Source organism: Chaetomium strumarium, assembly GCF_033439665.1.
Source record: "Chaetomium strumarium strain CBS 333.67 chromosome Unknown B0T15scaffold_1, whole genome shotgun sequence".
Lineage (NCBI taxonomy): Eukaryota > Fungi > Ascomycota > Sordariomycetes > Sordariales > Chaetomiaceae > Chaetomium > Chaetomium strumarium.
In genome coordinates, this window is record NW_026944429.1 from 2,524,971 (window position 1) to 2,547,965 (window position 22,995).

The 22,995-nt window shown below is 54.5% G+C and overlaps 8 protein-coding genes across 8 annotated transcripts; 3 read left to right on the plus strand and 5 right to left on the minus strand.

Annotated features, from left to right (window-relative positions):
• The first annotated feature begins 473 nt into the window (after positions 1-473).
• Positions 474-2,378, plus strand: B0T15DRAFT_517375 (ribosome maturation protein). Its single transcript, XM_062868311.1, has 3 exons — positions 474-1,049; positions 1,233-1,356; positions 1,838-2,378. The coding sequence occupies exons 1-3, from the start codon at positions 886-888 to the stop codon at positions 1,892-1,894; spliced, it is 345 nt and encodes a 114-aa protein (XP_062725875.1). The 5' UTR covers positions 474-885; the 3' UTR covers positions 1,895-2,378.
• An 803-nt stretch (positions 2,379-3,181) lies between these two features.
• Positions 3,182-4,048, minus strand: B0T15DRAFT_24333 (uncharacterized protein). Its single transcript, XM_062863096.1, has 3 exons — positions 3,877-4,048; positions 3,485-3,801; positions 3,182-3,427 (listed from the first exon to the last, which is right to left on the minus strand). The coding sequence occupies exons 1-3, from the start codon at positions 3,932-3,934 to the stop codon at positions 3,368-3,370; spliced, it is 435 nt and encodes a 144-aa protein (XP_062725876.1). The 5' UTR covers positions 3,935-4,048; the 3' UTR covers positions 3,182-3,367.
• Positions 4,049-8,054: 4,006 nt separating this feature from the next.
• B0T15DRAFT_24361 (uncharacterized protein) lies at positions 8,055-9,421 on the minus strand. The gene is made up of 3 exons (XM_062863097.1): positions 9,113-9,421; positions 8,799-9,063; positions 8,055-8,717 (listed from the first exon to the last, which is right to left on the minus strand). Exons 1-3 carry the CDS (start codon positions 9,225-9,227, stop codon positions 8,360-8,362), a joined length of 738 nt encoding a protein of 245 aa, XP_062725877.1. The 5' UTR covers positions 9,228-9,421; the 3' UTR covers positions 8,055-8,359.
• A 195-nt stretch (positions 9,422-9,616) lies between these two features.
• On the minus strand, positions 9,617-10,338 carry B0T15DRAFT_385507 (optic atrophy 3-like protein; the record flags this gene model as incomplete). The annotated part of the gene is made up of 2 exons (XM_062864282.1): positions 9,617-10,210; positions 10,273-10,338. 2 exons carry the CDS (start codon positions 10,336-10,338, stop codon positions 9,617-9,619), a joined length of 660 nt encoding a protein of 219 aa, XP_062725878.1.
• A 417-nt stretch (positions 10,339-10,755) lies between these two features.
• On the plus strand, positions 10,756-14,582 carry B0T15DRAFT_24427 (uncharacterized protein). Its single transcript, XM_062863103.1, has 5 exons — positions 10,756-10,868; positions 11,081-11,492; positions 11,551-11,999; positions 12,058-13,735; positions 13,793-14,582. The coding sequence occupies exons 2-5, from the start codon at positions 11,178-11,180 to the stop codon at positions 14,321-14,323; spliced, it is 2,973 nt and encodes a 990-aa protein (XP_062725879.1). The 5' UTR covers positions 10,756-10,868; positions 11,081-11,177; the 3' UTR covers positions 14,324-14,582.
• A 5,019-nt stretch (positions 14,583-19,601) lies between these two features.
• B0T15DRAFT_481590 (WD40-repeat-containing domain protein) lies at positions 19,602-20,810 on the minus strand (the record flags this gene model as incomplete). Its single annotated transcript, XM_062866037.1, has 3 exons — positions 19,602-19,642; positions 19,696-20,523; positions 20,588-20,810. The coding sequence occupies 3 exons, from the start codon at positions 20,808-20,810 to the stop codon at positions 19,602-19,604; spliced, it is 1,092 nt and encodes a 363-aa protein (XP_062725880.1).
• Positions 20,811-21,236: 426 nt separating this feature from the next.
• Positions 21,237-21,885, plus strand: B0T15DRAFT_387341 (uncharacterized protein; the record flags this gene model as incomplete). The annotated part of the gene is made up of 2 exons (XM_062864380.1): positions 21,237-21,521; positions 21,577-21,885. 2 exons carry the CDS (start codon positions 21,237-21,239, stop codon positions 21,883-21,885), a joined length of 594 nt encoding a protein of 197 aa, XP_062725881.1.
• Positions 21,886-21,946: 61 nt separating this feature from the next.
• On the minus strand, positions 21,947-22,938 carry B0T15DRAFT_488797 (uncharacterized protein; the record flags this gene model as incomplete). The annotated part of the gene is made up of 3 exons (XM_062866540.1): positions 21,947-22,114; positions 22,259-22,492; positions 22,555-22,938. The coding sequence occupies 3 exons, from the start codon at positions 22,936-22,938 to the stop codon at positions 21,947-21,949; spliced, it is 786 nt and encodes a 261-aa protein (XP_062725882.1).
• Between the last annotated feature and the right edge of the window lie 57 nt (positions 22,939-22,995).

A 22,995-nucleotide genomic window follows, 5' to 3' on the forward strand; every position in this document is an offset into this window, starting at 1 on the left:
AGAGCATCATATATGATTCTATTAATCACCTCGTTCTTCTACTTGGCCTTTCTGGCGGGGCCATACGGCCTGCTTTCAACCGAGGATTCACCACGTACCATGGAGGCATTGGGCTACAAGGCATTTATGGTAGTGCCGCTGCAGCCGCCTACAGCGGCTGTGATCAACGTTGGATCTCGATCGGAATCCTCCGCAACCAGCAGGACTCTGTTGCGTGACAAAGCCAGGGTTGGCTGTAGCTGCAAGAATACCGGATGTTGGACATGACGTGTGGGTGGGTATGGATTGCTCCGTGGGCCTGTCTGAATAGCTAAGAACAGGAGTGGCGCCCAATCACCTCGGTCTGCTGGTCAGTAGTAATATGCTACGTGGGAATTATATGACAGCTGGTGAAGGGCTCGACTACATACAATCCAGCGTAAATTAAAATTCCATAGCGGCTGGGCAATTCTTACGCATTCGAGAGACCAAACCATATGGTTTGGTGCTCGACGTTGTAAGTGGAGTTCCGGGTCTCCATGCAGCGCCTTGGTGTAAGTGAAGTATGACGTCACTCCGCTCCTGCTTCCAACCCGCAGACTCAACCTAGTAGGTATTTATCAGACGACGGCAGGAGCAAAGAGCACACGACACTGCCAACAGCATTTACAAAAACTTGAGAAAGACGATTATTTGCAAGGATTTCTCATTCAGTTCATCATTTTCCACCGAACTACAAGCGAGACCACATTCCAAATCGCATCTTCCGACTTACGCGGGATCCGATACTCTTCTAATCTACCCTTCCACAACACAATCGGTACATAGTAGCAACCGATCTCGACCTACTCAAAATCCCAAACAGTACCAATACTCCTACTACTATTCGACCGTAAGACAGACAAGATGGCCCGCGGAGACGTCGACCATGTCAAGGTCCACTACAAGGGCAAGGACGAAGACTTCGTCGTCTTCATCGACAGCACCGAGGACTATCAGAAGTGGCTGAGCGACAAGTCGGTGCCGTTGGCGCAGGTGGTGTCGTCGTTCAAGGTGTTTACCACCAACAAGTGAGTGCTTCTGTCCCCCTTCTTCTTTTCCTTTTTTCCCCACAATCATCTTCCTCCTTCCCCAGCTGGGATAGCAGTGCAATGCGGGGGAACCCAGAAGTGAGGGATATGACGCAATGGCACTGTTAAGTGAGGGGAATAAATGTATCGACAGCATGCTGACAAGGCTTGGGAATCGTTTAGGCACGGAGCCCAGGGAATGCTCGACGGCGCGTCGAAAGCAGTGCTCGAGAACGAGTTCGGCACATCCAAGGACGAGGAGGTGGTGCTGAAGGTTCTGGAGAAGGGCAACCTGCAAGAGTTCGAGGTATGGACTGTCATCCGTTCTCAATTTTGTTTTGTTTCTGTTTCTGTTCCCTTCTGCGTTGCAAATTCCTGGCGTTCCTACCCCGCCAGCCGCCGGCCACAAAATGATGGTGTTACACCTGCTGTGCCGCCCACTCCCGCCCCCGGGTGAGGTGAGCTTTGGCCACTCTAGTTGGGCATGACGCTTCCCCGGCGGCTGGGCGGCTCGCGAAACGGCCTGTGGTTGCTGAGCCTCACCGCATCTGGCCTTCGCCGGCCGCTTTGGGCGAGGTGGCTTCCCGCGTCTGTGTCCACGGGGCGAGTGAGATCAGATCCCGCGGGCTTCATTTGTGGCCCGAGGTGAGGCACAGCAGCTGCGACGCCAACAATGTACTCCAGCCGGCGGCTGTCGCGGTAGGACGACGCGGATGCACACAACTTGTCACAGCTTCCTCAGAGAGGCATCATCAGGCAAACGAACTCAGGCTGACGATATTTTGCAGTTCGCCGAGCGTCAAGGCCGGAGAAACGACTCCAACGGCGAGTTCATCGGCCGTTAAGTGGAACCGATGTTTCGTGCCACGGACTGTCATGGTGGGCGAAGACCCCGAAGGAGGGCTGGACTCATATTCACAGAGGTGACGGGAGGGGTGCATATGTGTACGATATCGGGGTCAGTTCAGGGCGTACCTTGATCATCGATCTATCGTCTTGTCGCAAGCGATTTTAGCCTTGGAGCGTCGCAGGCAGGGAAATGAATCCACCACATTTTCGCGTTGAACTTGTTCCACCGTGTAACATGAGCCGTCCAATCTCGCCGTCAAGGTGACCGACGGACTTCTGATAATCCGAGTCCCCGAGCACGATGTCCGATGGCATGTCTCACTGTGACCCTATCCGCATCTGATGCGTACGAACAGCATCTTTTGCAGCCGGACATGGTTGGCTTCAAAAGCACAGCGTTCATACCTACGTACAAAAGTTGATCGTGCATATCCCGAGTTAGGATTGTTCCTGGCCGTCTGATGGCGAGATCCATGCTTTACACGAGTCATTGCGGATCTAGAATTCTTCAGACCCGGAGGACAAACTTGACGGGGTTGTATGAGATGACATGATGGCCACTGGTCAGGGAATGGTATAGCAAGCCTATTAATACGGACGCTCGAGCCAATTACTGTATTGTGTCGAATGGTGATGTGTTTCATAGCGGTTTCGCCCCTGGGCTAGAAAACAGCGGTGGCGCTTGGCTGTGGATATTTTGGGTCACGGTCAAAGAGTGTCAGGGGGAATGCCTTCAATGGAATTTTCATCTGTCCAGAAGCTCCAAGCTGCGGACTACACTACCACAATATGTCGCTTGCTTCGAGGTTCTGCTGCTTGGGGGTATACCACTGCCTCTCTACCCCAGTTTGTGGGCGCAGGGACCATCAAACATTCCCATTCCCGTCACCTGACCCCCTTCTGATCATGGACGTCTCCATCAAGCAGGCAGAGTGCCTCCCTAGTCTTCATGGTCGCCATTTCCGTAACGGCTTCCTCCAATATCCCTTCCAAGTAATAGTTACATGCAATGTCATGCTCGCCATACTCGCCATGCTTTCCGCCTATGCCCTCCACGCCTATCCCCTGCTCTCCGCAGTGACGCCGTGTGAGATGTAGTCATGCTGAGATCTGAAAACAAAACATGGTATATATGAGTCAAATATGAAGTAGAAAGTGAAGGAAAAAAAAGATGTACGAATTCGATCGTGATTCGAAAATTGGGAACGTGTATCTCCGCTGGTTCAGTGCCATATGTACGGTAGTCCCCTCTCCTCTTCTCAGTCCAAACCAACTTCCCACCTCTTGCAACGTCCCGGAACGTAACGGTTTGATTCTTAATTGGCGGTCTCGTGGTGTCGTATGAGGCGTCCCAGGACGGTGGGCCGACGAGGGGTGGCAAGACCGTGAGAGTGAGGAACGGGGTTTTTGGCGGCGAGTATTCACACGACGGGTATATGCACAGGGGAAGAATTGTGCACAGCCGCTAACTAGACACGAGAGCCGCGTGGTGCCCGTTGCGGTAATGTCCAGGGCTTCGCACAGATCATCTAAATCATCAAAGTCAGTACCATTCCTAACCGAGCCAGACGAGAAGCGAGACATACCTCTCCTTCACTGTATGCCCAGAAGTACACTCCCAACCCTATCACCTGGTAGATGGCGGCATTTGTAGCTTGGTACATGAGCGCTGCGGAGAGGGCGGTAAGCGGCAGAACAGCAAGGCGAGCTTCGAGGCTGCGGTGAAAGCTGGACCCGGCGAGGAAACTCAGCGGCCACTCCCAGGCAAGGAGGACGATGCCGCATATGAGATTGATCGTTTGGAGGATCGGTATTGGTTTGACTGCCGGATCCAGCGTCTTGGTGAGGAAGTCCCAGAATATCTTGGGCCAAAAGTACCCTTCCACAGCAGCGGCTATTTGGTCTACAAATCTCTGTTAGCATTCCCGCGACTTAACATTCCCACCCCCCGTACATGCACCAGCCCCGGGTAACCTACACGTTGCTGCCGCCATGATGATGAGCCTCGCCCAATGGTTTTTGATCAGCTTTCCCATTGTTTCCAGCTACCAAGCGGAGGTCGAATTCTGCGGTCCCAGTCTTTCCCTCCCGAGATCCCAAGATGTCCACAAGTCCCTGTCTCTTGCCGTGTCCACAAACACGCTGATACTTTTCGTCGGTCCAGAATGCAACCCGGGTGCTTTTCTCTTAGCCGGAACGTTTCCCAAGACGTCGAAGTGAAGATGTGGCGGCCGTAACTAAAGAATAATACAGCGTAATAGGTTGATGAATGAAGGGAAGGCAAGGTACCGGACCTGCGAGTTGTCGATGTCAAAGAGGGCTATCGACCAGCGGCGGCCAGGAAAGAGAGGAAGCGAAGAGGCGGAGGAGGCCCGAAACACCCACGGCCGGCGGGGCGATGATGGACTGATATTGGGTCCCTCGCCTCGGCCGGGGTATGACGATCCCAGGCGGCAGACGGGAGTAGGGCACTCGCCCTGCAGGGCTTGCACCGGCACCCGGAGGCTCGTGTGTCAGATGGGTTGCCAGTGGGGTGTCTGTGTCTCGGATGCCAAGCAAGATGCTGGTAGCTGTTCGTATGAGATCCAAGTTCGGATGACTTGATCGATTTCTACAGCGGGCATTCGAGCGACGCTGATGGGTTTCCAGGATCCAGAAGTCCGTTTCTGGGGATTCGAGGCCTATGCGGCCATGGGTATGCCGGAGATGGACGAGGATCTGAATCAGATGAAGCAGGCTTGGCTCGTACTGCGGTGGGGTGTCTCGTCTGTCAACGGCCGGGTAGGCCGTCGCATTGAGTGGCGATGGAGATCAGACAAGCTCGTGGTTACCAAGGGGGAGGTTTTAGTTGAAAGGGGTGTTCTGAGACGGTATGTAAAGCATGGACGGATGCTTGATTGACAGAGATTCGGGACCTGGCGAGTTTAAGAAGTGACAGGGTCTGTTCAACACAAGAACGGGCCGGAGAGGGGGACGATGCATGGGGCGTGTAAGTCAAAAGTGGAGTTCCCGTGGAACTTTCGGACACCCGGGGGGAGGGGTGTGGGGAGTGACAAGACAACTACAACCTTATTTTGGGTTGCGAGGAGAGATGGGATAGAAGAGACGACAAAAGGTTTCCTCGGCAGAGAAGAACGGAATATGGAACCATGCGGTGTCTCATGAGCAAAACCAGCCACGCCGAGGCCGCTGTGTGCGTCTCTGTGCAAGCGACTGCCAGCCAGTCTTCGCATGGTAGCAGTCGATGCCGGAAAGCTGCTGTAGGCAAGGGGCGGCTCGCAAAACAGGGCCCCTAAAAACCTGCGTCACCTCAAGCCTCGGTGACAGCTAGGCTGTGGATGGGCAGAACCCAATCTGGCCATTTCCACAGGCCGTCATAGGTGAGGGCGAGCTCGCTCGAAGCGCAGGCAGTACAGCCAGGCTAGGTATTTGAAGCCTGCCTCGTTCCAGCTTGCTCTGTGTTTTTCGTCATTTCTGCTCAATTCCCTCTGTTTGATTCTTCGCTAGGAGAAGCCCAGAGAGCATGCAGCGCAGATGAGAATACCCTCCCACAACCTGAGCCATTGCCAATGAGGCGGTTGCGATCAGTGAGCACGACAGATGTGGTCCGTTGCGAGGGGGATGGAAAAAAGAGCGCTGGGCTGGGCGAGGCCCTTGTCTGGTGTGATTGGATGTGCCGAGGGCGGCTATAGTGCAGGTTGAGCCAATGAGAAGTCGAACCGCTCCGTCACTGCGTTTGGAGCCGGGGTTGCTTGCATACCCCGCCAAGACACAGGTGGGGTTGAGGTCCACGATATCGGCCGGTAGCCCCTCTACGCTTCAATAGCATCAAGTGACAGTGTGCGCTCTTCCTGCTGCCCAGCCCGGCTACAAGTGTATACCGGCTTGATTGGATGAAAGTGACCGGCACTATCGGAGCAGCTATTGTTCGGACACTGCAAACAAAGAAATGCGAGGCGACGAATGACTACACTACCGGGTACGGGCTAGCCACGTGCTAGGGCAGGCGTGTGCCTTGGGAATTGTACTGTAGTAGGTACCCAACGTTACTCCTGCTCCCATCACAAAATCTCGCGATGCACCAAAAAGATTTCCTGGCAGATCAGGCATGGACCTTTCCTCCATAGACGTCGCAGCCTCCGACGTTTTTACCCCGGGCTTTGCCTCATCTCAACTCTGAGACCGGGTCCCGGTCATCTGGCGGCCTGCTGAAGCAGAAGCTGTTTGAGAAGGCTGGGCCAATAAGCTTATTAGACAAGGACCCACCTGCTTTTGACATCGGTCGCCCCACAATGCCTTTGTCATGTTCAAAAGTTGGATATCGGCCGACAATTTGAACTTTGTCCAGCAGACCCGTTCTTGAACTCATTGATTCCTTGGTAAGTAGCAGTGTTATTCCCCATGGTATGCACAATGACAGGTCGCTGAGTGACGTGCACGGGCATGGGCCAAGTGTACATGTCTTAGCTTGGAGGCGGACATCGGACAGCTGAGGCCGAGACACAGGCCGTCTCTGATGTTCTACACAGTATGTTCAACCAGCGCTCGACAAGTAATGAACAGAAATTTGTCGTCGAAGCTGTCCGTGTTCACCAGGCAGCGTACAATGTGCCGGGTTAAATAAAGCTCGGCCAGTCGGATGTACAGAGCTTCCGGGACAGCGATGGTCGCAATTGCAACATTCTGTGCAGCACTTGATCTCGGGCCTGAGAATCACCTCATGCTGTTCATTGGCCGGCCCCTTTCCAGCCTCCGCAAACCTGCATATGCGCATCGAACCATTTCCCCTTCTCTTGCTCCCTCCACTGTGCGCTCAACTCAGGTGGATCGAAAAAAGACACAGGACCTGGTGGAACAACCGAGCGATCCAGCGGCTGGTCTCTGTCAGCCATTGGTTCGTTCTCTCAGAGGGTCAGAAATCTCCAGCCACTCAGAGCTTTCAAATGCGCTACCCACTTGCCCAATAGGGTCATCCGTGACCCTCCTCTCGCACTGTCTCTCATGCTCGGCGCGAAGCACGGAACCAGTATGCAAAGCAGATCACTTATCCGAATGCCGGGCTATTTTTATCCATCACATTCCTCTAAGGTGTCTTACGTGTGTAGGAAGACCGTGGCGAGTACTTGAACCGGGCCCCTCCGATCAAGTTACGTGTGTACCTTCACGGTCTTAGCTGGGCGCCGGCCGAACAAGATAAGGAAAGGTCGAACCATGCGCGGGCGGCCTTATAAGCTTCCAGAACCGCAGGTTTCTTGTTGGTCGCTGGGAAACGAACGCCATATGAACTTATGAAGCCCTATCTCTCTTGCCCAGCTGCTACCCTAGAAGCAGATAGCGGTGTGTTCAAGGGATCGAAGGTGGCATATGCTCGAAGCCGTCGCTGGCTTACACCCTTCCTCCTTCATGAGGCCTGTTGCCCGGGTCCGTGAATCTTCACCGCCGCGGCCGATGACCCCGCACTTCTCGGCGCCGTGGCGTGACTTGGCAGCTGCCACAACCGCCTCGTCTCGGTAAGTGAGTTAGCGCTGTGGCGGATCGTATCGAGAGTGTTGGTGTTGAGCCTCAGGATCTAGTGTAAGCGAGGTCAAGCTGAGTTCTTGAACTTAGGTGGCTTGGCGGGACAAGAGCTATTTTCAGCGCCAACCGACGCCCGAGCTTCTCCCTTCTCCAAGCCCAAAGGAGCCGAAGGCATGGATAGGGAGAGATGCTCGGTGCCGGTGCCAATCCGCCTCCCCACGATTGCCACTATCGATGGAGCCTTCGTGATGTGCAAATGTGTTTTGTTTACCGACGGAGAGATCCAAGAGAAGTATTGCCCGTGGTTTGTGAGGAGATGGCCTTTTGGGACCATCTATGATGCTATGATGCTTAGTCCCGCGGGACTACAGTAAATTACATGATACCGCCCTGTCTATAGCCCTGACCCGACGATCCTTTTCCATGTACTTCCTACATATGTTCCCTATATCTAGTATACTGTATCTAAGTCTCTAGCATCGTACTAGACTCGCTCTCTCCCCTCTTTCTTTTCGTATTCCTTCTTCTTTCTACAGTTCATTCATTAGTTGGCTGGACCAGGTACTATACTCCCTCAAGGCCATCTCATTATCAGTAGCTCCAGGTATTGGGCGTCCTATATTGTTTGACCCAAATCTACGGATTATTCAATACGTATCTGCATATGCAAACCACATCACCCCGAAATTGGTCGTTCACATGGTCCAGAACCCTTTCGGGAGCTATTGTTTGCTTCGTTTTCCATGTTTAGCAACGGCTGTTAACGGCTATCACGTTCAGATGACGAACCCGTCTACCTTCGTCAACTACAATCTTGTGAGCAGCGACAGCAGCCCTTTCGTTGCACGGTCGGACTCTCGTGGTCTGCGACTGCATAGCAGTCTGAACAATGAGTGGACGAACCCCTAACCCTTTCCCTCTCCCCCAGCTCCTTCTGAGTCCCCTCACCCCGTAGCGAACTCGTGCTTCCAGAACGCAATTAACCTGTCCACCTCTCCATTCCCTTTCCCAGTCGCGAGCTCAAGCACTTCTCTCAAGCCACTCTGTCCTTCCTCCGTGGCAATCCCCTCCAGCAGCTCCCTAAAACTGGCAAAGAATCCCTTGCTCAAGGCATCTACACAGCACCTGGACAGCGGCGAAGAAGTGATGTTGCAGAAGGGCAGCAGGTCCCGCGCGGGGTCGACGGGCCACTGCCTCATGTCTCTGGAGGACGTAAGAGAACTTTGGAAGCTGCGGAGGGTGGTGGGTAGATCGTTTGCGTTGAGTAAGGGTATGATGGGGAGGGTGCGGTTGGACGGCAACCTGATTTACGTAGAGTAATGTAAGCGCATGTTACGAGTTTGGTGGGTGGGATGGCTCCTTTGATGGACGGGCAGAACTTGCTGTAAATGTAGCTCCATGAAGGGCTGCATTGGACTCTGTGACTTGTCATGATCGAGGAGGAAGATAAGGGCCGCGTTGCGCCCATTGTCGAGGCAGTGGAGTTGTTCTACTCGAGGGAGGGTTCTCGGGTCGTTGATATCCTCTGGCGAGAGGAGGAGGAGCCGGAAGACTGGGTGTTCGCTGTACTCTGAATGGTAAACGCCTTGGCCTTGTGAGTCTGCCTCGGTTATGCTCAAGGCGACGTCATGGGTTCTCAGACTTGCTTCTGTCTCGATGTTAGCCATATGAGGCATTGTTCTCGCCGAGCCTCGTACCCAACCACCGTCCTCTGTCCGATTCCAGAAGCTGAGTCACGGCCGACGCCCATGCGGGACGGTGCCTTAAGCTCGAGCAGACGATATTCGCCGAGATACCTTCGCGATGTTCCATCACGTTTAAGCGCTCCAGGAAATGATGATTGAGAGGCGTCGGGTGGTATATATCAGTAATCCAAGAGGGTATCTCTCTATCCACAGGATTCAGTCAGGAGGGGGGTTGTTCGCCTGAAGCCAGCGCATCCGCGGTCCCTCGCGCCTTCCTCACCAACTTACAACCGGCTACCTTATCAAGCCGGTTTGGCTGCTTAGCCCGACCGCTCTCACACACATCGCAATCTTACAGGTACAGTACCTAACTAAGGTAGGCAGAGCATTGTACAGACGAGGAATCAGGCAGCAGTGGAACGTTCAGTTGCTGCACCTCAGAGCCTCGAGTCCCAGCATGCGTGTGCCCCTGAACCGCTGATGATCGGGGACATCAACCACATTGCTTCCGTGCTCTCATGTTGCGGCTGTTGGGGTAGGCAAAAGAGGCTGTTTCGTCTTGGGATCCTTGAATGCCCGCAACGCCTCCTCAATCATGGCCACCCGTTCCTGTTGTTTTTTCTCCACCGCTTCCAGCTCCTCCTCTTTTGTCCTAAGCTCTTCCATCCGCTTCTGGAGCTCCTCAATCATCTCCTTGTTCTTATCCGGCTTCTGTGAAGACCGCCAATACTCATAAACAATCAGGCCAATAGCGACACTGAGGATGAACGTATCACCAATAACATCGGCGAAAAGATCCACCGCCTTGGCTTCGGGCAACGGCCGGAACTTGCGTTTCCACACGCTCTTGGGCACCTCCTTCACTGGGTGCGACGTCTTTGGCAAGGTCCCGTATTTGGCCCGGAGTTCCTCTTCCTTTTTGACCTGCTCCTCTGTTTTCACCGTCGGCGCCTCGGCTTTCTCGGCTTTCTCTTTTGCTCTTTGCTCCAGGTCCGGATTCCGTAATAGCGCGACAGATAGACGCATGTTGATCTGGTGTATCACCTGGCCATATCGCGCAGCAAAGGCTCGGAATCTGGGGTGCTCGTGCGCTTGATGTTTGATATGATTCTGCAAGGACGGAGCCATTAGGAGGATGCGCCGCTGAGCGTCCGATATGAGAGGGAACGAACCGCGCCATATTTGGAGACGTGCCGTACAAACAACGTCGCAATCTTGAATAGTGGTAATGGGACCATGATGCCAGGAGAGTGATCGGATCTGGTTGGGTTGTGACTGGATGATGCCCCTCAGCGGAGCTTGACCGCGTCCGAAGACTCGATAGCTGTTCGTGACTGTCTCGACTGTGGTATGCAACCACAAAATCTGGAGTTTGTTCTATCCAACGCCAACCAAATGTTCAAACTGGATTCAACATTAACATCTTGAAGATGTACATATGGGATGGGCAGAAGTGGGATCTCGGCTTTGGCGGGGGACTTAGCAAGATGCAGCAACCAATGGTGTTTGCGGTGGAACCCGCTTTCCGAGAGCTTGATCCCGACCCCTGTCCGCTCATTGTGCCCGTTGCTCTGGCGACAGGACAAACAACGCACTCCGCTCGGCGCTCAGACAATTCTCGGTGGACTCCAATTCGAACATAGCAGATCGGCCGACACGCTTTCCGCACAACACCACCGACTGCACGGAGCCGATCGTCAACTCCTCCTTGCCGCTGCCTAGTTGCACCTAGACCATTGCCCATTAGCAATTCTCTAGTACATCATATGTATGTATGAGCGCCACCGGTTGCTCTGAATGACCAAACCGTTCAATAGTGGGTTTCCTGGCCATCGTCTCTTAACACCAGCGCACGCCTTTTTTTTTTCATTTTCAGTTTCTTGAGGTTCAGCTACTCTAAAATTCTGCTGGCCGACCCCAATCTGTCTTTCCTGTTCCCATGTCCCCTGTTGTCTAAGCAATACTGACGGTGAACATCAGCCTTTGGACGGCATTGAGGCTGAAACGCTCGACGACGCGGTCGCGACATCAACGAACGCGATCTGCGAATCTCGGTCATTTTCCAGAGGCGATTGCCATGAAGGGTGTCGATATGGAGGCGTTGTCCCCTAGGGATGCTAATGCCCAACGGCTCCCCCGCGTCCACGAAATGAAGACGAAGGCGGCTGCCGCGCTCAAGACCGTCAGGGACAAGGAGCACCCCCCACCGCCACCCGGCAATGTCATCGAGCCTCCAAGCTCCGACCGCAAGGACGGTGTTGTGTACCAGGTCGGCAAGCTTCTCGGTAAAGGCGGCTTTGCCATCTGCTATGAAGGAAAAGCTGCGGGGGCCTCGAAGCGGGTGGCCCTGAAGATTGTCAAAAGCCAGATGCCGAGCAAGATGGAGCAGAAGGTACGCCCCAAGTTTGGCTCCTGTAGGAGCGACACATAGGATTAACAGCTCCCTCTAGTTCCAAACCGAACTCCAGATCCACTCCAAGATGCGCCACCAGAACATCGTCCAGTTCCATCGAGCATTCACTTTCCGAAGCTGCACCTACCTCGTCTTGGAGCTGTGTCCGAATGGCTCGCTCATGGACATGGTCAAGCGTCGCAAGGGATTGACTGAGGCCGAAGTACGCTTCTACACCGTCCAGATCGCTGGCGCCATCAAGTACATGCACGCAAAGGGCATCATCCACCGTGATCTCAAGATGGGCAATATCTTTCTCGATAAGTACATGAACGCAAAGATCGGTGATTTTGGCCTCGCCGCTCTGCTCCTCACGGGCAAAGACATGCAGGTTATGCGACGGACGACGCTGTGTGGGACGCCAAACTACATCGCTCCTGAGATTTTGGAGAAGGGAAAGAAAGGCCATGACCACATGGTTGATATCTGGAGCTTGGGGATCATTGTGTAAGTCTTGCATGCGCGCACTCCCACGATATGGGTTGGCGAATGCTGACACAGACAGATTTGCAATGCTCACATCGAAACCTCCCTTCCAATCATCAACGACGGACGAGATCTATCGTCGCGCAAAAGACCGCGACTACGAGTGGCCGTCGTCTGAGACCTCGCAGAAGTACATTAGCCAGGAGGCTAAAGACCTTGTTGCCACAATGCTCCAGGATGCCGACCGAAGACCAGATCCCGATACGATAGTATCTCACCCGTTCTTCACGTCTGGATACATGCCGCTCGCTACCGACATTACGTACAAGCTGCGTGAGCTACCGCCAGAGAATCCTGCCTTCTACGAGCCGCTTGTGAACTCCCAAGCCCATTCACTCAATCTTCAGAACGTCCAGGAGATGTGCCGAGAGTGTGGTGTCGGGCCGTTGTGCCAGTCGCAATTGGTATTCAGGAACATCTGGAGGGAAATGGCCGAAGAGGAACAGAACGGGCTGACCCCCGTGATTCCGCTGGCTGAAGGTGTCGTCTACCGGCCATTCGACGAGATCAAAAACGAGCAGAAGCTCCAGGCTCGGCTTGCGGCAGAACAATTGGCCAAGCAAGCGTCCCAGCTTTCGCTCTCAGACAAACCTGGGGACTTGAAGGAGAGCACGCAAGCCCAGAAGCCATCGTCAGGGCTGCTCCGCGCTCCACCCCAGAGCTTTGCAGCCCAGCAGAGAGCGCAGCACCGGCCTACCACTACGACGACCATCTCGCGATCGAAGACCGTCACAGAGCCCATTTCCAGAACAAGCGCGGCTTCGCGACCCCGTTCTGGGCGAGAGACGCCCACAGCATCACTCCCGCCCACGAGCGAGGAGGTTCCGGTATCAAAGACGTCAACCCGCGGTACCCGCAACCAGGCCGTCACCTCGACCAGAAGCCAAGCCACAGTCGGCTCTGAGGACCCAGCTCCTCGACCGCGACGGTCGGCATCGACGAGGGAAAAGCGGCAGGAGGAGAGGTTATCTCTATTCGGCCCGACCGAATACCAAGAAGTGGTGCCGGGCTCTCAGCCAGATATCGTGCTAGAGCGCCTTCAGAGGCTACAGGCCGAACTCGAGAGGGCGCTCAATACTCGCACCATGGCGCTTGTATCCGCCAGGGACAAGACGCCGCCCGCTCCGCATATCGTGGTGAAGTGGGTTGATTACACAAACAAGTTCGGCTTGGGCTATGTTTTGAACGACGGGAGTGTCGGGTGCATCCTCCGGAGCATCCCATCGTCAGATGTATCCAGTCCTGGAAAGCTGCCTCCGGCTTACCTACTAGTTCACGACGCCGAACGGCACTTCATGCGCAGGGATGATCCGAACTATAAGGCCAGGCATCAGATTGTCCCAATGAAGGAGGGGATATTCTTCTACGAAAACAACGGCGAAAGCGGCATCTCGCGCGTCCGGGTAGCCCCGGAGAACTTCATGCTACCAGTCAATCCAGACGGAACAGTTGGAAAGCTGTCCGCGGGTAAGGACATCTATGACCACCGCAAGCGGGAGCGGATCGTATTGTGGAAGAAGTTCGCCAACTACATGATGGCGTACGGGCGGGAGATGGAAAGCCCGGAGCAGACCGATGAGGTTGCCATTCGTATCCCTACGATCACGGACCCATCGGCCGCGCCCCCCGATGTTGTCACGTTCTACCAGCGCTTCGGCGATGTCGGCTGCTGGATGTTTTCTGACGGACATATGCAGGTGAGGAGTTTCTAGACGGTCCGAATTTCTGGTTCCCATGCTTACCCATTCCTTCAGTTCAACTTCCCCGATCACACCAAAATCGTGCTCGACGCAACGGGAACCTGGTGCCACTTCTGGCACCTGCCGCAGGAAGCCGCCAGAACGCTCGAAGAGAGTGGCACGCTTTCCGAGTCGGCCCTCGACGACAGGGCCGTCCTCTCCTATCCGCTGCAGACGCTCCTGAACTTCGCCACGGTCCCCAAACAGCCCAATCGGAGCACGGGCACGTCGTCCCGCCGCCGACCCGAGATCAGCGCGGACCTCCAGGGCATCCCCGCCGCCAACCACTTCCGCCAGAAGATCGAGTTCATTCGGGATATCGTCCGCGAGTGGAACGCCAACGGCGGGATCGGCCGCTCCGACATGAGCCGCGAGAAGCGGCTGCGCTGGACGGGCGTGCGGGAGACGCGCAATGTGCAGATCCCCGCCAAGCATGTCTGGGTCACCATCGGCGCACGCGGAGGGGACGAGCGCGTCGCAGCGCTGGTGGACCCGAGAAGGCCGAGAGAGATTGGCGAGGATATTGACGAGTCGAAGAAGCGCTAGGCCTGTCTGTGGTTTGCCTATCTAGTTCACTGGCACTGTTTGGTTAACTAGGAGGAGTGTGCAGTTGCGTGAGAGAGGGGGAAGAGTATATACCCTGACGGAAAACAGCATGTGTCAGTCTGTTGTTGTGTTGATTGTTGTTGTTGGTTTGGCGTAGCGGCGTTAGCATGGCGCTTGCGGGTGGGGGATGCAGCATGTTACGACCTTATGAACTTGTTTTCTTTTCTTTTCTGGCTGTAGTGTGTCTCCAGAAGACATCTAATGCTCTACGGAGTTGAGTCGATACAGAAAGTGATGGTTTGGTTAAGCAAGCGTGGGAGGAAGGAAAGAACTTCACTGTAGTTGGGCTGACTGTTTTAGCCTCGATACTTCCCGTACATACATCTAATGGGTCTCTTTTGTCGTGTATAGTGGCATAGCTGGCACGTGGCTGGGTAGGGTATCCATTCCCATTGCCTGGTCCTTTTCCCTAACTTAGTTCGATTCCACTGTTCTTGGAGGCTCCTCCCCACTCCCTCTCATTCTGGCTCCATGTGAGCATCTGGAAGGGTAACAGAAGTCGTCTCGCTATCCGACCAGCGCAGAAGTCGCCTGGATTGTAGGATATGTGAGCGCTGTTCGCTAGCATTACTCTCTCTCGCTCTCTCTGCTGAATGCAGCAACTGAACTCGGGGCAGTCCATACATTCCCCCGTCATCACCCAACTCTCTCCTTGGCATTCTGTCTACTAAACTAACCCTGACCCCATGATTCCTCGAGTTCATATCATCCCGCCCTAGTCTTGTCGGTTCCACTTGGTTGTGGAGCTGCCTGTCTCGAAAATGCCCGGAAACGCCAATCCCTTGGAGCTAGGTACCCTGTTTGGCTACAAATCCAAGCAAGTGAGACCACGGTGTTGTTTTGAATGTGGATTAACGTACATTATCAGCGAGCGGGACATATCAGCGAGCGGGACATATCAGCGAGCGGGACATATCAGCGAGCGGGACATATCAGCGAGCGGGACATATCAGCGAGCGGGACACTCTCCACTACTCTATAACAACTACTCTCAATTGCAATGCAACAACACTAAGAACCAACTACAATTACATCAAACAGATGAATCAGACCCTTCTGCACCCTCCTGGCAAGTGCGGGCATTATGACCAGGCTTGCCGCATACACCACAGCACCGAACCTTCGTACGACCCCCCCAGCACCACTACCATCCAGCTGTGTTTCTTGCATTGCCTCCCCACCTATAGCCCCCTGGCCTACCACCTCCTGTGCCTCCTGCACAGTAAGTGATCCTCCAAGCCGTATACGTGTTTTTTTGGCTCTCCGGCGCTTGCTTAGCGCCTCGTTGGCCTTGCGGAGCGAAGATACCTCTGCCTGAAGGAGGGCCACCTGGTGTATTATAGCTATCGTACCCTTGGTAAGCTGGTCTACAGCAGCTAACATCGAAGTCGGGGAGCTATTTTGATGGTTGGCAATGCGAGTCTTGATGAGCGTTGACTGTGAGTTAGCTTCTCGGGGGTTGTATGGTGTCTGGAAGACCTAAGATTATATAGTGCCTGGCCGTGAGGTTGGGGGTGTTAGTATACGAAGCTTGATATCTAGCTTCGAAAGTACCCTCTCTGGATTGTACGGTATAAGGCCAGCCCCTGTAAAACCGCCCTGGATATTCCTCTTGGTAATAGAGGCAAAGAAGGCTGTGCAAAAGGTATAAAGGAACTCGAGCTTGCTTATATGGTTGATATGTGCGCGTATTAAGTCCTCGATCTGGCGACTGTACGCCTGCTTCAACGGCCTAAAGCAGCCAACATTAAGTGGCTGGAGGAGGTGGGAGGAATGTGGAGGTATACAGAGCGTGATAATGTTGTTCTGCTGGCAGTAGAGCTCGAACTTGGTTAAGTGGTGGCTTTTGTAGCCATCGAGGATCAACAACCGGTATTTGCCCTTTGTCCGAGGCGCTATATGGTAGTCGAAGTGCTTGATTGTCACGAACCAACCATATAGCAAGACCCGGTGGGGCACGACGGAAACAGGCAGAACCAATCAGCAGGGGTAAAAGCCGCAGGCGGCCGCATAAGGACGACCTGGGTAGCTCAGGGTCGCCGGCGAGCGGGAGCGATCATGATAGACTTGGGTAGCCGTCTACCCAAGGCGATCGAGGGTAGACCACGGTAGCCGGCGAACGACGGCGAGCCAACAGGATCGGCTAGGTATATAGTCATTCGTTATAGAGGACTCTAGGAGTTCTCCAGTGAGCAATACAAGCAGTAAAGTAGCCCTACATTACTGTACAGACATTGCGACCTGCATTGTTGTGAACCTTTTGGCTTCACCGAGACCTACAGTCCGACCAGCAGATACCTTCGACCGGCGAACCCTTTCAGAGGCAGGACTGCCTGTGGTTTCGTCACATTGATCTAATCAAGGCCTACTATATTAGTAGTCCAGCCATTCTCGGTAGTTGCAATGCGCTAGTTGGCTGGGAGGTTGCATTCAGTATACTAGTTGGCGAGGTAGAACTACGCTGCTAAGATGATGAACGGAGGGATAGCCTAGCCAAGGGCATTGACGCCTTGGATTACCGTCGCCCATTTACGGTTGCCAGGCTAGGCTAGCTTCGCCTTGCCACGGCCATCCGAGGTTGTAACTACCATGCCCGGGAAGATAATGCCCATTATAAACCCAATCTCGTCGAAGTTATAGATATTATCATCTACGATACCGTACTTAGCCTTAACATTCTATACAAGGGCAAACCACTCGCCAATGACCTTCGGATCCTCGTACTTTGCCCTCTAGTAATTGTATCTTCGCGAATAATGTATACGGAGCTCTGGCTGGCGTTTGATAAACCGATACGCCTAGAGCTTGCCGATAGGGGGCGCGTTATATACGTATAGCAGTTGGTTGGCTATATCTTCTATACCACGTAGTCTCGGTAGAAAGGCTTGTATAGATAGCTCAATAATATATTGAACAATAGCCTCCTCTTCAGATTGGGTAAGCTTCTTCGAATTGGCTGGAAGATCGCGTTGTATAGGCTGGCCGGTACGTCGGTAGCCGAGGGTTGAAACTAGCACGTTATAGAGCTTGGCCGCGGCTCGAAGGCTTAGTTCTATATCATTTTCAAGAGCTTTGAGGGCCAAGGTTACCCTAGCTTCCTTTAAAGTGGAAGACATATTTAGTTATAGGAAAAACGCGTTGTTAGAGGTAGATGAGGAAAGATGCGTTGTGCCAAGAACTTAGTGTCCCGCTCGCTGATATGTCCCGCTCGCTGATAATGTACGTTATATGCATCTGGGGGCTCGTAAGTCATGAATGGTAGGCTATTGCAACCAATCTAGCAAGTGGGATGAAAACAAGACGAATCTTGTGTCATCGAAACTAATCTCTCAAAGCATGGGAGTGTCCCAGTTTGATGCTGAATCAATATGGTGAACATCCTCCGTTCTCCGAGACATCGAGCTTACTGACTAGAGAGGTACGGACAACTATGATAAGCTGTAGAAGCAATGCCACTATTACATACCACTGTACTATGCGGCATAAGGCTTCAGAAGGCTCACCCTAGCGACGGGAGAAGCGTCATAATGACCTTCAGTCTAAAACAGATATGCTGTGGCATGTTATGGTATATCGGAAAGAAATCAAATGCTGGGATTCCAAGGAAGTAAGTACTAAGGAAGGGAGTTAATCAAAACCTTGAATCCTGCCTATCCCTATCAGCACGCTAACTTACCGTACCAAGGTAGGTAGCTACCGTGGACCTTGGACGTTATTATTTCAAATCAGCCTCGGCATCCTCCAATCCTTTCCCCTTTTTCCAAGAACGCACACAACAACCTCCCCGCCTCACGCACTTCCCATAGGATCCTGGCTTCCTCATTCCTCTCAAACATATTCATACCCCGCCAGTCCTCCTTCTCTCTCTGCCAACCCGCTTCGAACCCCTCGGTGTCAGCAGCAGACGAATTGATCAAAGCCAAGGAACTGACCACCTGACCTCCCGCAGCCACGGTCCCTGCCCAGCCGAGCACCCTCGCCATATCCCGCACCGCAGCAGCCTCGGCAGCGGGGCTGCCACCGTCTTGCTGCTGTTGCCAGATCAGCGTGCTGATTGTGCTTGCGTTGTGCAGCAGTGAGGTTGTGATTGTGGGAAATATGGGATTGCCCGGGTACTTAGTTGTTCGAGCTTTCGGGCTTGATGGGGCATGTGTTGTTGTGTTGTTGCCATTGGCCGACATTCACGGGCCGCCGAGGCGGATCGTGAGTGAGACATGGAGAGAACGGGGTAAGGGGCGTGGCGATGCTGGGAGCGGATGTGGCGGATGGGACCGAGCGTCGTGCTTCTCCTTGATATTATGGCCGAGAACGTGTTCTGTCGGCTTTCCTGAGGATGTGCCTCCACGGCTGCGCGGGTGAGGATATATCTCTGTGTGGCGGCGAGACAGACGTCCTGGATCTCTGTGATTGTGGCTGCTGGTGAAGAGGAGAGCGGCGGCATTTAGGTGGCGTAGTCTACTGGATCCAGGCATGCCGACCTGGGATGGTGTCTAATGGGAGACGGGTGAGCTAGGTCGGGGTAGTATTGGGACTGTGGCCAAGGAGGGAGCGAGGGCTGCGACGGAGGATTCTCCTCAAAATGCGTTTGAGGACTGACTAGGTCAGAGTAGTTGACACTAAGATTAGAGTCCCAGATGATGATGTGATTCCCAGTCCCGGGAGCCGTGGTAATATCGACAGGGTCGGCTTCGACGGTCCCTAGGCTTGGAGTGCTTCGCTCGTGTTCGCACCTAGAAGCTGGGCCCTGCCAATTGATCGGTTTGAAGACACGACGGTTGGTGGCGGGAATAGCGGCATCTTCGTTTTCAAGTTGCCGTGTTGCATTGTAACTACCGAACGCAATTGACGGTGATGTGGGCCTAGAGTATGAGTTGCCATTCCTGTCCATGGGGCAGTAAATAAGCCCGCTGGGCGACTCCGGTTTATCTGAAGAACGTTGAAAGCTCATAGCTCGAATGTTCACGATGCTAGTTTCGGTCCCCGCAGTGACTGTTGCGTACCGGGCGTGGCCTCCAGCGGCTTGTCACCACAGCTCTTATAGCCATATCACAGACAAGGAGTAGATGGCGCATGGAAAGTGTGAGCTTCCTGACGACGAATCGGAACAGTGCCCGTTCTCTGGTTCAAGCAGGCCAATGTCGTCGATACTAAATCAAAGTGGCTGTCTCAGACAGGGAGCATCTCATTGATCTTTTCAGGCTTGTGCTTCTACATATGTCTACACGGTCCATATGACAACGCGCCCATCGACTCCGCTCGCTGTATCTAGTCAGCCAGACTGAACATTCTGAAAAACGGTAAAAAGGACCTACAGCTAAACTGCCTCACGGACGGCCCAGACGTTTCGTACGGCCGGATCGTTGTGATGGTGTTCTGATGGACCGTCTTGAGCTGTGTGTCATCCTTGACCTTGCCTTTCAGATCCATCTGCCTGAACATGTTCAAGGCGGATTCCTCCCGCTGGTCGCCCAGACCAGGACGCCCCTTGGCTTCGAGCGCGCCAGTCAGCTGCCAGCCCTCGCTGCCGCCCCGGAAGCGGAAAGCCTCGCAGTCGTAGCCAGCAGCAATGATTTCGTCCTCTCCATTCCAGATCAGGCTCATGAAGGGCAGCAGCTGCGTGTTGATGCTGACGACAGCCTTGGGCGGCTGCTCAGGGGCGTTCGGGTAGACGACCGTGATGCTGCTGTCATGCGCGGCAAAGGCCAGGGCGTCGCCGCTGGGCGAGAAGGCGACGGAGTGGATCCAGCCAGCTGAGTTGTTCATGTACTCGCCGCAGACGGTGTTGAACGGAAGCCTCTCGCCCCACGCGGTGGGCTCTGGCCGAGCATCAACACCCTTGATGAAGCTGGAGAAGACGCGGGCGTGCGCATCGGTCGAGCCGGCAGCGAGAAGCACCGAGTTGGGATGCCAAGCCAGAGTGGTGACCGTGCTACGGATGGGTTTCTTCAGGTGCTTCGACACCCACCAGTCGTTCTCTTCCTCAAAGTAGCACACAGCGATGAGCCGGTCTCCGGAGCCGACGGCGAACTTGGTCTCGGACGGCGACCAACGGACAAAGGTGGCGGCGCGGTTAATGCGCAGCAAAACAAGGGTCGGCTTGTAACCCTGGGGCGTCGGCTCCCAGACGAGGGCGTTGCGGTCTGGTGCTTTGGTTAGCTGGGTGTGCCTCCTATCGGTATGGTACCCGACGCAGCGCGGACTTGCCCTGCGAGCACGATACAATGCGACCCGAGTTAGGTGCAATGTCGATGCTGGTGACAGTCTTGTCGTGCCCCTTGAGTTCGTCCTTCAGCTTGAAGGCATTGCCGACCCTGCCATAGAGTTCGACGGTTGTGTCACGAGCAATCGCCAACGTCTTGCGGTCGGCCGAGAACGAGTGGTCGGCAATCGGCGCGTGGAAGAGGTGGTGGACTTCGGGGGCCGCCATTCTGTCAGTGCTGTGCGGGCGATAGGAGTAGCTCTCTACTACCGCTCACCAGTGCCAGTGTTGAGGTTGTTCTTAGGTGAGAGCGGAAGGTGAGCTGACGTTGACCGGGCATGGCCTCCGCGCGCTAAGTCGACATGCCAAGCTATGGCCCCTAATTGACCCCACCACAGCTCCCGTCGGCTGCATTTCGTACTCAGGCTGTGTAAATTACCCAAACTGGAAGCTATCACGTGAGCAACGCGTATGGTTACGTACCGTACACACGTGCTGGTTTGGGTCCAGTCAAATGCTTCGCAGAAGACAGGGACCGTGACGGACGACCGTATGGACTACATCCTCAACATTGTCGCGCTCTGTTGGATCAATTGCGCGAAGACTTCTCCAGCAAAAATCTCACGGAGCTGAATACACCAAAGGAGCGCGACAATGGCCACTCGCAGCGCGCCGCCGCCAGGGCTCCCGGCAAAGGTCGCCTCAGTGCCTCCGAACCAAACCCTCTACGTCACCAACCTCCCGTCAGCCAAAATCCAGAAAGAAGACTTGCGGACGGCTCTCTACATGCTATTCTCCACCTACGGCGCGGTTCTGGATGTCGTCGCGCTGAAGACGATGAAGATGCGAGGCCAGGCTCACATCGTGTACAAGGACATTCAGACGGCGACACAGGCGATGCGGTCATTGGACGGGTTTGAGTTTTTTGGGCGCCCGATGGTGCGCTTCCCATCGTCGCCGGAAGGCTATATGCAGGGTTGCTAACTCGACGCAGAAAATCTCGTATGCCAAGTCCAAATCCAACATCGTCGCCAAGCTCGACGGCACTTTCAAGACCCCGGCAGCCTCATCCGCGGCGCGGGTCGAGGTCACCGATCTCCAGCAGAGCATCTTCAATGCCCCTGTACCTGGGGCGCCTTCAGCGGCGGCCGGTCTCCCGTCCAAGCCATCAGGGGCTGATCACGCCATGACAGATGCTGGCACTCCCGAAAGCCGCGGGGTAAAGCGGCCGAGAGAGGAAGAGGGGCCAGAGGATGAGAGTGACCAGGATGTGGCCATGGAGGAGGAGAGCGACGACGAATGATACCCCCAACCCATGGTAGCAGCCCTGGGTAACGCAAGATGCTCGCTCCGGCACCCTCGGCCTATGACTCTAGCGCCATCTCAGCGGGCACCCACAGGCCCACACAACCCCCGACCAGTCCGAGCCACACCATGAGGTAGTCCTCCTTGGAGCAGTCGAACTTAGCCATTGCTTCGCCCAGGAGACAGGGGTGGACAAAAAAGGAAGGGACACCTGTAACCGGGTGATGCTGCAGAAGAAGAATGGTTTGTGTTAGTCGAGAACCTGAAAGCTCATCCACATGCAGGATCACACGGTTAACGATCGCCTAGCTATCTAGCAACCACAATCAAATCCAATAAAAAGAAAGACAAGAAACGGAAGAGGGACATACGTCGACCGATATGCCGCCGATCCCACCCCCGCTGCCGCGCAGCCCCTTTTTGTACTGCTCTGGCACAAGCCGCCTGAAAACCGTGTCGATGCTCAGCGCTTGTTCGTCGACAGGCAGGTCGTGTAGACTGAACCACAGGCAGGGCGCCTGGTATGTCGGGTGCAGATGGATTTCGTATCTGACACGGCCAATAGACACAGCGGCGGCAGGGTCGTGACTTCTTGGCAGAACGGCCTTTTTTGCGTATGAGTTAAGATATTTTTGGAGAATGAGACGACTGGAACCGAGCTACCAACCTGATCCGCCTCCTCCGCCTCCATCATCTCCCTTCCCGCCTCCATCCCTTCCATTTCCTCATCCATCGGCCCTGTCCCGCCGTGTCTGTGACCATCGTGATCATCAAAGGAGAGGTTGTCCAGGAACTTGGATAAATCACCGTCGTTGTCCAATTCTTCGTCCAGCGGCCTGACGATCTGGAGAAATGTGTTGTATTCCGGGCCCAACGCGAAGGCTGTGTTGAGCGCCGAGCACACCCTCAGCTTCCACCTTCGCCGGATGGGGCCCAGCGTGGCTTGGCAGTATCTTCTTTCGAGGTGGTGGCATACTTCTGCGAACTCTTCTCCGGTTAAGAAGGGGTAGTTCCGGAATTCTGAGGAGAGGGGCTGTTGTGGTTGATCCATGATGAGTGTACGTGGAGAGTTGTGGGCTCTGTTCTGCGGTCTTCAGGTATGTCGGCG